The sequence below is a fragment of the Macaca thibetana genome, chromosome 12 (assembly GCF_024542745.1).
Source record: "Macaca thibetana thibetana isolate TM-01 chromosome 12, ASM2454274v1, whole genome shotgun sequence".
Classification (NCBI taxonomy): domain Eukaryota; kingdom Metazoa; phylum Chordata; class Mammalia; order Primates; family Cercopithecidae; genus Macaca; species Macaca thibetana.
In genome coordinates, this window is record NC_065589.1 from 12,563,205 (window position 1) to 12,577,267 (window position 14,063).

The following is a 14,063-nucleotide window of genomic DNA, read 5'->3' on the forward strand; positions in this document are numbered from 1 at the left end:
GGGACTGACTGGTCACGGTGGCTCAGCTTGTGATCCCAGCACTTTGGAAGGCCAAGGTCAGAGGATCCCTTGAGTCCAAGTGTTGGAGACCAGCCTGGCAATGTAGTGAAACCCATATCTCTAAAAGAGAGAGAGTAAGGGACTTTGAGTCCTCTCTGGCCAAAAATATTGCAGTAAGGGTCTGTTTCATCCCTTCTCTAGCATCTCAGAGAAATGGAGGCTACTGCTAGTCTCACTTGCATCCTGGATTAGGTTTCAGGACCTTTCCTCCAGTGATAAATGTGCAGCGCCTTAGCGGAAACTCAGCCAAAGCTATAAACTTCAACCGGCCACAAGAGTGTGCATGTGAGGTGACTACATTTTTTTTTCCCTGCCAAACCAGAATTAGCCGGTATAGGAATGAACGAGCATGAAGATTTGAAATTGCTCCGATTGGAAGGAAGCCCAGGTTAGGTTTGGGCACCTCCAAACGCACCCTTTTTAAAGCCACCTGGACTGCAGCGTCGAGCTTTCAGCTCCACCAAACGCTCATCTGGCCTGGCAGCGAGCGGCGGAAGACCCCGGGAGCCCGGCACAGAGCGCACCGAGCCCGGCGGAGAGCTGAGCCGCAGGCACCCGCTTCTCCAGGATGATAGGCGACATTGCAACAAATCTCTACACCCAGCAGCTCAGGGGGCTCGAAGCAGAGCAGCAAGTTCGAGGATCCGGGCGTGGAGCCGAGTGAGGCCGCAGCCCAGCGGGCCTCGGGCGGTGAGTATCCGAGGCCGCGCGCGCCGTGGGCCTGGGGAATGGAGCGGCGCTGGGGGCATCGGAGCCTGGTTTCGGATGGCCGCTGCACCCCAGGAACCTCCGGGAAGGGCCGGCCCCAGCCCAAGGCAGGCTCCGGAAAGGCTGCCCGGGCGGTGGAGGGCGAGGCTGTGCCGGGGCGGGTGGTAATGCAAAGGCCGCCGCGGGGGCTCGGGAACTGCGGGCGGGCAGGGTAACCGGCGGTTCAGGGCAGACCGCCAGGCGGAGCTTGGGGACGCGCGCCTTGCTGCTCAAGCCGGCCGGGACCCCGCAAGCGTCATCCAGGGCACCCCCGTCTGGCTGGAGAGGCGCTCTCTGCCCGGAGCCCAGCCTCGCTGCCCGTCTGCTCTCCAGGCCGTGTGGAACTCGAACTGGACAGTGATGAGGCGCAGAGCGGAGGACCCCGGGCTGCGCCTAGAGACATCGGGGGTTGCGGATGCCTCTCTGCACAGGCTGTGGTGCTGCAGCCTGCCCGGCTTCCCCGCGGGGCTGCTGGCTTCCGAACGCGCCGAGGGATGCGGGGTGCCCGAAGCGGGGACTGATCTCGGGGTGCCGAGGGAGGGGGAGCACCAAGCGCGGGTGGGGGAGGGAGCTCGGAGGGTGGGGCGCGGAGGCCGTACCCCGCGGGCACGATCCCACGCCCAGGGCGCGCAGAGGCTGGGCCCCCTTAGCGCTTCTGATCGAGGCTCCTCAAGAGAGGCTGAAATGGGGTGAGGGACCGGGGACGGCCATTTCGGGGCTAAACGCTGCCAAGGCCATGACGATGTTTTAGGAGCTCAACTCTGCTTTCCAATTAAGCCGTGTTTTGCCTGAGGAAAAGTTGATTCGGGCTTATTAACAAGGATGACCGAGGGCCATTATTGGGGATTAGAGAGATTCTCCTTTGCCTTGTCTGGCTTCTTTGTTTGCGTGTGCGTGCGTGTGCGGCTGTGTCTGTGTGTGTGAGAGAGAGAGAGACGAGAGAAAGAGGAAAGGGGAGAGAGGGAGTGTTGGGGGTGGGAGGAGGTAAAACAGGCTTGGGATCCTGCAGGCCCGATTTCCGATTTGGTTTCCACCGCCTGCTAGTTTAACCCCTCTAAGCTTCATTGCTCCCATTTGATGGCTCAGATTCTTCATCTGTAAAATGGGGACATTTATGCCAATTGGACTGGATCGCGTTGGAGAAGCCACCAAGCACAGTCCGTGACCCAGAAGCATGTATGTGTTGAGTCCTCCTTATTCTGTGTGATTTTTTTGGTTCTGTTTTTCTCCTGGGCTGTCTCTGCACCAGCTCAGCTCCCCAGCCTTCTCCGCGGCAGCCTCTTCAGCCTGCTGGCTGCAAGTGCGCCCTCTAAAGGCCCCAAATGCCCTGTACACACCAGGTGGAGAGCGCGGAAGTGCCTGCAGAGCCGAATTAAGGGTGAACCCCGCACTCACCTGCATGGGATGCAGAGCCGCTACCACCACGCTCTGCGTAACTTTGGGGGAGACGGTAATTTTAATTTTAGCTTGGTGCTTCCCGCTTTCCTTATGTGTGATGAGCTCACCACATGCAATATAATAACAATAGCCAAATTAAAAATGAATGGCTTGGCCCGGCGCGGTGGCTCACGCCTGTAATCCCAGCACTTTGGGAGGCCGAGGCGGGTGGATCATCCGAGGTCAGGAGTTCGAGACCAGCCTGGCTAACATGGCGAAACCCCTTCTCTACTAAAGATACAAAAATTAGCCAGGTGCGGTGGCACACACCTGTAGTCCCAGCTACTCAGGAGGCTGAGACAGGAGAATCGCTTGAACTCGGGAAGCAGAGGTTGCAGTGAGCCAAGATCTCACCAGTGCACTCCAGCCTGGGCGACAAAGCCATACTCCATCAAAAAGAAAAGAAAAAAAAAAAAAAGACTTGCTTGTAAAACTTTGTACACAGCTGTAGAAAATTTAATTTTGTTCTAATATCTGATACACCCTAGAAGGATCTGTTATTTTCATTTCTGCCTATTATCATGTAAATATGTAGCTGACCCAATTTCATAGCCTACATATGTTACCCCCCATTTACAATTTCTTTTTCATCGTCTATGAACTCATTTGGGGAGAATGGAAGGCTGACTATTGCTCCCGTAATCTTCCCATTTTCTTATTTCACCCTCTTCAGAACGAGGCCCTAGTATTTTTTGCCAAGCTTCCAATAGCAAGCTTGTTTAGAGTGGGTTACCGTTTACTTTTTTTTTTTTTTCTTGAGGCAGAGTCTCCTGTCATCCAGGCTAGAGTGCAGTGGCGCCATCTCAGCTCACTGCAACCTCCATCTCCCAGGTTCAAGCAATTCTCCTGCCTCAGCCTCCCGAATAGCTGGGACTATAGGTGCACACCACCACACTGGCTAGTTTTGTATTTTTAGTAGAGAAGGGGTTTCACCATGTTGGCCAGGCTGGTCTCAGACTCCTGATCTCAAGTGATGCAACCCCCTCAGCCTCCCAAAGTGCTGTGATTACAGGCATGAGCCAGCATATTCTGTCACATTTTACATATTAATCCTTAGTAGAAGCCCCACATTCACTGCGTCAGTGTGCCACATGCATATTGTCCTTCTACATGTATGTCAGGATATAGAAAATGTAAGGGAGCTCGAAGGCCCTACAGTGGACAAGGATATGGAACCTGGGGGTACAGATACACCCTCTAAGTTCTCCCTCTCGCCAGGTGTGGAGTAGGATTATAATATTAAAATTATTCTTATATCTTATATAAATACATATATAATTATATATGCATATAATTATATGAATGCTAAAAGCAATCTTGGAGTTGGAAGGATAAACATTTGTTTTTCTGTTGTCTTTTGTTTTCATTAACTAGTTGGAAAAGAAGTTAACTATTACTGAATAGTTAAAACAGTAATTACTTTTGGAGAGATTTCAGTGTGAAATACAAATGACTCCATTGCTTAGCAGATCTACAGGGGCCTCTTGAGGATCCAAAAGAACTTTTTGGGCCAGGCATGCTGGCTCACGCCTGTAATCCCAGCACTTTGAGAGGCCAAGGCAGGTGGATCACTTGAGGTTAGGAGTTCAAGACCAGCCTGACGAACATGGTGAAACCCCATCTCTACAAAAATACAAAAATTATCTGGCATGGTGGTGTGTATCTGTAGTCCCAGCTACTCAGGAGTCTGAGGCAGGAAAATCACTTAAACCTGGAAGGTAGAGGTTGCAATGAGCCGAGATCGTGCCACTGCACTCCAGCCTGGGCAACAGAGTAAGACTTCGTCTCAAAAAAATAAAAGAACTTTTTGCCCCACCCCTGCCTGCCGCCACTGCTCTGCATTTGACACTATATTCTACATGCACCCTTGTGCCTCTTGAATAAAATTTGTCCATTAAATGCTATTCAGTGTCACTTATTTATGAACAAACTGGGAATATCAAGAGCAGTTTGATGGTACCTACATCTCTTCACCCATAAATAATTCAGTAAGAATATAAAGTTCTTAATATTGATTTAGAAAAGTGCTTAATATTTCGACCCATGGGCTGAAAAACTATAACTTTTGTATTTTTGTTATTGTTATTCGTTAGTTTTGGATGGAGTTTCGCTCTTGTTGCCCAGGCTGGAGCGCAATGGCGCGATCTTGACTCATTACAACCTCTGCTTCCTGGGTGCAAGCGATTCTCCTGCCTCAGCCTCCCGAGTAGCTGAGATTAAAGGATTGAGCCACCACACCCGACTAATTTTGTATTTTTAGTAGAGACAGGGTTTCTCCATGTTGGTCAGGTTGGTCTCACACTCCCAACCTCAGGTGATCTGCCTACCTCGGCCTCCCAAAGTGCTGGGATTACAGGCATGAGCCATGGCACCCGGCCTAAAAAACTCTAACTTTTAAATTTGTATTACTTCAAAGCCTTTCTTGTTGTAAATGAACTTCAGGAAAACGCCATGTGTTGTTGTTTCATCATATTCAACACAGCTGAGCATTGTCCCATGGTTAGCAAAATGATACTTCTATGAGCCGTTCACACCTTGTGTCAAGCTGCCTGGTTTCCCTTTTTCTGGCTCCTCAGGATTCTGCACACAACAGAGGCAGAGGGAAGACAGCCACCAGCCATCCCCTCTGAACCCTCTTTGGGCTCATCCACTGGCCCTTTGACAGTGCAACTCCGCCCTGCGCTGTGAGCTTTGGAGAGCAAGGGCTGCCCCATCCCTTTCTAGCTCCAAGCAGGCTCAGACACTGGGAGGGTGACAGACACACACAGACACACAGACAGACAGACAGACACACACACACACACACACACACACACATGCCTGAAACCCAAGACAGGCCGGAAGACTTCCCAATAGAGGTCATCTTGTTTTGTTTTCTCTTTTACAAGTCAGCCACTAATTTACCTGGAGGTAAGAGGCTGATCCAGACAATATTTAAGAGATAGGCTTTTATTTTCTTGTAATACAGGTAATATGTATCTATTAAGGATATTTTTTTTTTTTTTTTTTTTTGAGACAGGGTCTCACTTTGTCTCCCAGGCTGTAGTGCAGTGGCATGATCACGACTCACTGCAGCCTCAACTTCCCAAACTCAAGCAATTCTCCCACCTCTGCCTCCAGATAGCTGGAACCACAAGCATGCGTCACCACATGTGCCTGGCTAATTTTTATTTCCGGAGATGAGGTCTCACTGTTGTCCACGCTGGTCTTAAACTCCTGAGCTCAGCTAATCCTCCTGCCTCAGCCTCCCAGATTGCTGGGATTACAGGCATGAGCCACCACACCTGGCATATTGAGGAAATTTCTCACCACTAAGATATGTAGAAAGAAGGGGGAAATTCCTGGTAAGACCATCGTTCAAAGAATAATCTCCATCAACATTTTTCTTCGTTTTGCTCCAGTCTTTTTTCCTATGGATACATGTCTTGGTAGAAATAACAAAGAGATTATTACATATGTCAAAAATAAAGCTGTCTAGGGCTCTTTGAAAATGTAGAGGGTCACACTGCAGTGTGAACTTTATTATTGATGACAGACCTACATTGTCTAGCTATGCTACAATCGATTGATTTAACAAATATTCTGATGTTGGAATAGTAAAGATGTTTTCAGGGTCTTTTTTCACTGTTTCAGGGGTTCGCTATTAAAAATTAGCTGAATCTTGAAGGATAAGCAGAAGAGTGTGAGGAGGCTGGAAGGAGAGAGGAGGGGAAGGAGAGAAAATCACACACAATAGCTGGGAGAAGGTGCTAAAGGGACTCCATCCTAATGATAACTTGAAGGGATGAAGAAATTGGCTTTTGCTTTGTTTTATTTTGTTTTGAGACGGAGTTTCGCTCTTTAACCCAGGCTGGAGTGCAGCGACGTGATCTCGCCTCACTACTGCAACCTTCGCTCCCACAGCTTCAAGCAATTCTCCTACCTCAGCCTCCCGAGTGGCTGGGATTTTAGGCACCTGCCACCATGCCCAACTAATTTTTCTCTTTTCAGTAGAGACGGGGTTTCACCATGTTGGCCAGGCTGGTCTCGAACTCCTGACCTCAGGTGATCCACCCACCTCAGCCTCCCAAAGTGTTGGGATTACAGGCGTGAGCCACTGCACCCGGCCTGGAAATCGGCTTCTGAGATAAACATTTTATCACTCCCAGCAATCTGGATAATGGCAGGTAGCGAGATGTGTGAAGGAGGAAGGACCCAGGCCAAAAGCAGCACTGCACGTAGGTGCTGTAGTGGCTGAGGACTGGACAGCTGTTGAGGGATGGAATAACTTAAAAGGTAAAAATAATAATGAGAACAAGGTGTGACAGAAAGAAAGAAGATGAACCCCAGACAGATCCACTAAGTTGCTCTTCCACTGGTACCCTTGGTTCCCCTACACTCATTTTTCCCCCAATAAACCCTTAGCCAGAACCAATGCTCTAGTCCAGGGGTCAGCAAACTTTTCCTCTAAGGGGTCAGAGTATTTTAGGGTTTTGGGGAAACATACCCTTTAAAAAGGTAAAGTAATCGAGCACTTTGGGATTGCAAAGCAGGAGGATTGCTTGAGACTAGGCTGGGCAACATGGTGAAAGTCCACTTCTACAAAAAAGTTTTAAATTAGCCAGTTGTGGTGGTATGTGCAGGTAGTACCTGCTACTCGGGAGGCTGAGGCAGAAGGATCACTGGAACCTGCTAGTTCAGGGCTGCAGTGCGCTAAGATTACACCACTGCACTCCAGCCTGGGTGACAGAACAAGACCCTGTCTCAAAAAAAAAAAAAAAAGGTAAAAACAAACAAAAACTTCTTAACTCAGGTGTGGATAGAAAGAGGCTGTAGGCATTGCGCAATTTGCCACAATCTGCTCCTCTCTCCTACCCGTCCACATCAGAACACTCCTGAGAAGAGCCCTACAATTCGAGACTTCTTAGTGACTTTGACACCCAGAATGGATCGTTTTTTACATCACCCTCCGCCATGGCAACAAAATGATTTTCAGTAATAATCATGTAATGGTCAGTAATACTCATTATGTTATTGTTCTTCTGTTTAAAAGAAGAATATATTTCAATTTTAAAGATATTGAGCCGGGTGCAGTGTTTCACGCCTGTAATCCCAGCACTTTGAAAGCCGAGGCAGGAGGATCACTTGAGGTCAGGAGTTCAAGACCAGCCTGGCCATCATGGCGAAACCCTGTCTCTAAAAAAAATACAAAAATTAGCCAGGTGTCGGTGGCACATGCCTATAGTCCCAGCTACTCAGGAGGCTGAAGCACGAGAATTGCTTGAACCCAGGATGCAGAGGTTGCAGTGAGTCAAGATTATGCCACTGCCCTCCAGCCTGGGTGACAGAGCAACACTCTGTCTCAAAAAAAAAAAAAAAAAAAAAAAAAAGATATTGTTCAAATTGAGAAAACATTTCAAGTATTAATTTAAAATGTAACTTTCCAAACCAAGGTTTTGTACCTCACAGTCTTCACTGTTTCACTATTTTAAATTGTAAATTAGAATCTCCAAGTGAGTACATAGAGTGACAGAAGTGAAGTGACTCGAGATCTGGTTCTTTTCCTGGACAATAATTGTGCTGGCACAGTTTACCTAGAGTGTTCTGAGAAAGGCGGGAACACGTAATGCCACAGGGGTTGTGGGTGTGGATTTTGCCAAGTGGGTATCGTTTTACCAACAATTCTGAACTCTTAGGAGCTTCCTCTCCCAACTAATGTGTGTAGCTGGCGCTACACACGTGCCAGGGTCAACTGTAAAACCAGGAGTTCTTGAAATAACTTCCATGTAGAATACAATGTTTACAAAAGGATGAGAAATGAAAACTGGCTAATTTGAAGCATACACATACATAATTAAAACTCAACATAATTGGAACTTAGACCAGCTAAACATTTTTTTCAGTGTAATTGTCTAGAATTGCTGGCATGTAGTGATGATTTAGAAAGCAGACCAACTTTTAGCTGTTTGTTGTTTTTAAGTCCTCCAGCTTATTGCAAGCTCCGGGGCAGAGTGCTCCCTGGCTCTGTCCTTGGTGCTCCATGGCCATAGCTGGGTAGTGGGACCCTGCAGGGCTCAACCTGACCTTTGAAACTGCCCAGCAATCATTTCCACTCGTTGTAGGCAACAGTCTCTTCCATTATTTTGAGCATTAAGGCTCCTACACAACCTCCGCCCTCCTCATTCTCAGCCTATAACCTAACTTCCTGCTTCACCAAAGAAATTAAACCATCAGATGTGACTTTCCATCCCACTACTTACCATCATAGGTCCATCCACCTGCTCCTTCCTCCAGACTCAGAGGATGGGTCTCTCTTCCTAATCAAGACCAATCGGTTTCACCATCTCCAAGATTAGTCATTATCATCATCATATCTCTGTCTCTCCACCCGTAACTCCTGCTCCTTATCCTGTCTTTGTACACACACTTAATTCTCATCCAAAAAAAAAAAAAAAAAAACTCATGAAAAATGAAACAGGCCAGGCACAGTGGCTCACACCTGTAATACCAGCATTTTGGGAGGCTGAGGCAGGAGGATCGCTTGAAGCCAGGAGTTCAAGACCAGCCTGGGCAACATAGTGACATCCTGTCTCTACATACATACATACATATATACATAAGAAAATTAGTGAGGCATGGTGGCATGTACCTGTAGTCCCAGTTATTCAGGAGGCTGAAGTGGGAGATACCCTGAGTCTAGGAGTTCAAGACCACAGTAAGCTATGATCACACCACTGCACTCCAGCCTGGGTGACAGAGCGAGACCCTGTCTCAAACAAACAAAAGAGGAGCTAGCATCCTCTAGCTCCATCTAGCCTCCCTCCTCTCATTCAAACATCTTGAGAGATAGATCTATGCAAAGTACCCATCTCATTATGTCTCCTCCTGATGTAAATTCAGCCAATGGCTGTTCATTATGTACAAGATAAACTATAAGCTCCTTATTTGACTCACAAGGGCCCTGCATGATCTAGCCCCTGCCTACCTGGTAACCTCACCTGGTGACCTGTATGTCACCATAGTATCTATTCAAACTCCTTTAGTCTGATACCCTATTTTTGAAGTAATTTTCTAGTAACTAATTAAGTTCTCCATGTAAATATTAGGAATGGGGGTGGGTGGAGGAGGGTAAAGTACGTGTCTTGTATAATGAGACATAAGTACCACCATTATTAGAAAGCTGTGTCTTTCATTGTAATCAATTGGCCTTATCAGTCTCTCCTGAGTTGGGTTAGCATGAGCCAGACCCCCTGAGGCTAATCCACTCTGGATGCAAATTAACAAATTAACATTTGCACCCACAAAAACTAAGAACCAGATCCTCTGCTAGGGGCCCCACCAAGGTGAAGCTACCCTAAAAGGCTGCCGGAAGCCAGATGTTCCTTCTCTGACATCTTTCTTGTCACCTGTCAGTATCCATCTCTGTAAGGGAGACAGGGTATGGGGTTTGGAGTCAGGACTAACTGGGGTCAAATCCTAGTTTCCCAACTGACCACACTAAATACAGGCCTTAGAAAATCACCTTACTTCTCTGAATCTATTCCCAAGATTGTAATACCTACAAATGTGATGGCTATAAGATGAAACGGGTTTCATAAAAGCACCTGATCCTGGGAAACAGTAAGGAGTGTCTTCAAATCTGTATGGTGACAAAGATTAACCTGAAGATCAGATGTGATACTGGAGCCACTTTGACCATGATGGGGAGGTAGAGCTGTACAGAGAAGATGAAGATATTTTTCATTTAGATGTTCCATGAAATAATTTGTTATATGTATTTCAGAAAAATCTTGGAAAATGTATACCAGTCATGAAGATATTGGGTATGATTTTGAAGATGACCCCAAAGACAAAAAGACACTTAAGCCCCACCCAAACATTGATGGCGGATGGGCTTGGATGATGGTGCTCTCCTCTTTCTTTGTGCACATCCTCATCATGGGCTCCCAGATGGCCCTGGGTGTCCTCAATGTGGAATGGCTGGAAGAATTCCACCAGAGCCGTGGCCTGACCGCGTGGGTCAGCTCCCTCAGCATGGGCATCACCTTGATAGTGGGTATGTTCATGTGTGACCTGTTGTAAAACTGAATCATTATCAAATGACAATTCCCCACTGTAAGTAATGTTTTATATTGTTGTAACATTTGATATTGGATGTGACTAGCTACTATTTTTTAATTGTGATAAAATATGCATTACATAAAATTTACCATTTTAGGCCAGGCACAGTGGCTCACACCTGTAATCCCAGCACTTTGGGAGGCCAAGTCGGGTAGATCAATTGAGGTCAGATGTTTGAGATCAGCCTGGCCGACATGGCAAAACCCTGTCTCTACTAAAAATACAAAAGTTAGCCAGGTGTGGTGGCGTGTGCCTGTAATCCCAGCTACTCAGGAGGCTGAAGCAGGAGAATTGCTTGAACCTGGGAGGTGGAGGTTGCAGTGAGCCAAGGTTGTGCCATTGCACACCAGCCTGGGAGACAAAGCAAGACTCCCTTTCAAAAAAAATAATTTTACCATTGTAAGCATTTTGAATCCCATTAAGTACACTCATATTGTTGCACAACCATCACCACCATCCATCTTCAGAACTTCTTTTCATCTTCCCAAACGGAAACTCTATTCAATAAACACAAATTCCCCATTCCCATCTCCCCTCACCCCTGGCCACCACCACTCTACTTTCTGTCTCTATGAATTTGACTATTCTAGGTACCTCATGTAAGTGAAATCATACAATATTTGTCCTCTTGTCTCTTGTGTGATATAACAGTTTAAATAAACATTTGGAGTATTTTAAAAATTCATCATTTTGGCTGGTCCAGTGGTAGTGGATTATCAGAATTTATTAACATTAGTGTCCCTAAAGTTGGTAAACAACCCCTGACTGCTAAATTTAACTGGCTTAAAAAAAAAAAAAAACAGGCCGGGCGCGGTGGCTCAAGCCTGTAATCCCAGCACTTTGGGAGGCCGAGATGGGCGGATCACGAGGTCAGGAGATCGAGACCATCCTGGCTAACACGGTGAAACCCCGTCTCTACTAAGAAATACAAAAAAAAATAGCCGGGCGAGGTGGCAGCGCCTGTAGTCCCAGCTACTCGGGAGGCTGAGGCCGGAGAATGGCGTGAACCCGGGAGGCGGAGCTTGCAGTGAGCTGAGATCCGGCCACTGCACTCCAGCCTGGGCTACAGAGCGAGACTCCGTCTCAAAACAAAACAAAACAAAACAAAACACAAAAAACAAAAAAAAAACAAACAAACAAAAAAAACCCAAAAAACAAAAAAAACTATCATTTAAAAACTTTTATTTAGCCCCAAAGTCTGTTTGCCTAACCATTATAATTCATTATCTACCATTATAAATATCTGCTTATTTAACATTCATGAATATTTTTAAAGATAAAAATGTTAGATAAAACACTATAAAAGTCCAGTAACAATCTCATTTCAGAGTTCTGATTTTTTTTTTTTTTTTTGGACAGAGTCTCGCTTTGTCACCCAGGCTGGAGCAGAGTGGCACAATCTGGGCTCACTGCAACCTCTGCCATCCAGGTTCAGGCAATTCTCCTGCCTCTCAGCCTCCCTAGTAGCTGGGACTACAGGCACCCACCACCACGCCCAGTTAATTTTTTGTATTTTTAGTAAAGACAAGGTTTCACCATGTTGGCCAGGCTGGTCTTAAACTCCTGACCGCAAGTGATCGCCTGCCTTGGCCTCCCAAATTGCTGGGATTACAGGTGTGAGCCACCATGCCCAGCCTGAATTCTGATGTTTTCAATTTGAGATATTATTGATCACTCATTATTGAAAAGTCTTTTAAACTGTCTCTAGAAAGCTTACTGATATATAGCTAACAGAAAATAATAACAATATATTCTTGTATTTTCTTTTTTTTCCTTTTGAAACGAGGTTTCTCCATGTGGCCCAGGCTGGTCTCGAAATCCTGGCCTTAACAGATCTGCCCACCTTGGCCTCCCAAAATCCTGGAATTACCGGCCTGAGCCACTGTGTCTGACTGCATTTTCTTTTTTTAAAAAAATTGTTTAACATGGGAGCATAGATTCAAGTTTTCCTGAATATATACTACCTATTGTTGTATTTTCTAGTTAAACCTAACCACACAGCAATCTATGAAGTCAAGTCTTATACAGCTGGAGATACTAAACCTAGGAAGTTATTATAAATATAATGTTATGATGGCTAATGTGTTTCAGTTTGAAAATGAAATAACTCTTACTGTCAATTAATATTTAATAAGCATCTATTATATACTAGGGGCTTTCCCTTACATTATCTCATTTAATTTTATTTCCTTCCCTTAACAATGCTCTGAGGTAACCACCACTCTGATGTTTTTCAGTTGTTTCACTTGAAGGTGAAAGCCATATATTTATATCTAATTGTTTGAATTTAAAATATTTATAATATATTTTATCCTGGAAACATAAATGGCCTCTAATCTGTTTTTGGTTTTGTGCGAGTATGTGTATGCCAGGCCGATGTGTGTCTGATTGGAATCTGTGCTTTTCAATGATTTCCAATTAGTAATTAATTTATTGAATCCAATTCAGAGACTTGTTGATCTTGGCTGGCATTCAACTTATTTTTTTTGTTGTTGTTTTTTACCTTTTTTTAGAAACAGGATGTCACTCTGTTGCCCAGGGTGGAGTGCAGTAGCACAATCAAAACTCACTGCAGCCTTGAACACCTGGGCTCAAGCAATCCTCTCACCTCAGCTGCCTGAGTACTAAAACTACAGGCATATGCTACCATGCCCTGCTAATTTTTAAAACTTTTTTGTAGAGATGGGGCCTTGCTATATTGCCCAGGTTGATCTCAAACTCCTGCTTTAAGAGATCCTCCTGCCTCAGCCTCTCAAAGTGCTGGGATTACAGGTGTGAGCAATGTTTTTTTGTTTGTTTTTGTTTTTGTTTTTGAGACAGAGTCTCGCTCTGTCGCCCAGGCTGGAGTGCAGTGGCGCAATCTCGGCTCACTGCAACCTCTGCCTCCTGGGTTCACGCCATTCTCCTGCCTCAGCCTCCCGAGTAGATGGGACTATAGGCGCTCGCCACTATGCCCAGCTAATTTTTTGCATACTTTAGTAGAGACGGGGTTTCACTATGTTAGCCAGGGTGGTCTCGATCTCCTGACCTCGTAATCTGCCTGCCTCGGCCTCCCAAAGTGCTGGGATTACAGGTGTGAGCTGCCGCACCCGGCCAAGCAATGTTATTTTTGATAATACAAACAATATTAAGGCCAGGCGTGGTGGTTCACGTCTATAATTCCAGCACTTTGGGAGGCTGAGGCGGGCGGATCACCTGAAGTCAGGAATTTGAGACCAGCCTGGCCAACATGGTAAAACCTCGCCTTTACTAAAAATACAAAAAATTAGCCAGGCATGGTGGCAAATGCCTGTAGTCCCAGCTACCGGGGAGGCTGAGGTAGGAGAATTACTTGAACCCGAGAGGCAGAGGTTGCAGTGAGCCAAGATAGTGCCACTGTACTCCAGCCTGGGCAACAGAGTGAGACTGTCTCAAAAACAAAAACAAACAAAAAAACAACCAATATTAGTTACAATGGTAGTCCTAATGATAGACGACAAGGACAAAGTGTTATTTCTCAAGTTGTGTGGCATAAATCATTTTTGTCTGTAACATTATTGAACTGACTTCTTCAAATCTGCATTTGTTTTGTTAAACTAGGACTATTTGTCATAGGAAACATGCAGGTAGGTTTATTTCAGCGTCGGGCATGTTCAAGTTTTACATCAGTTGTAATTCTACTTTCTTAGTAAAGGAAAACTGTGTTTCTATAACACTTAAAATCCAGCTTTCTTTCCTTT

The 14,063-nt window shown here is 45.8% G+C and overlaps 1 protein-coding gene across 3 annotated transcripts in view; it reads left to right on the forward strand.

Annotated features, from left to right (window-relative positions):
• The first annotated feature begins 304 nt into the window (after nt 1-304).
• SLC16A14 (solute carrier family 16 member 14) overlaps nt 305-14,063 on the forward strand; it is a 37,715-nt gene continuing 23,956 nt past the window's right edge. Inside the window, exons 1-2 of one of the 3 annotated variants that reach the window (XM_050751110.1) lie at nt 305-750; nt 10,007-10,279. In XM_050751110.1, coding sequence (XP_050607067.1) covers nt 10,021-10,279 — 259 coding nt within the window. In that variant the 5' untranslated portion in view covers nt 305-750; nt 10,007-10,020. Of the gene's footprint in view, nt 751-10,006; nt 10,339-14,063 lie in introns of those variants that run through there. The other 2 variants (XM_050751113.1, XM_050751111.1) reach the window with 2 other exon arrangements.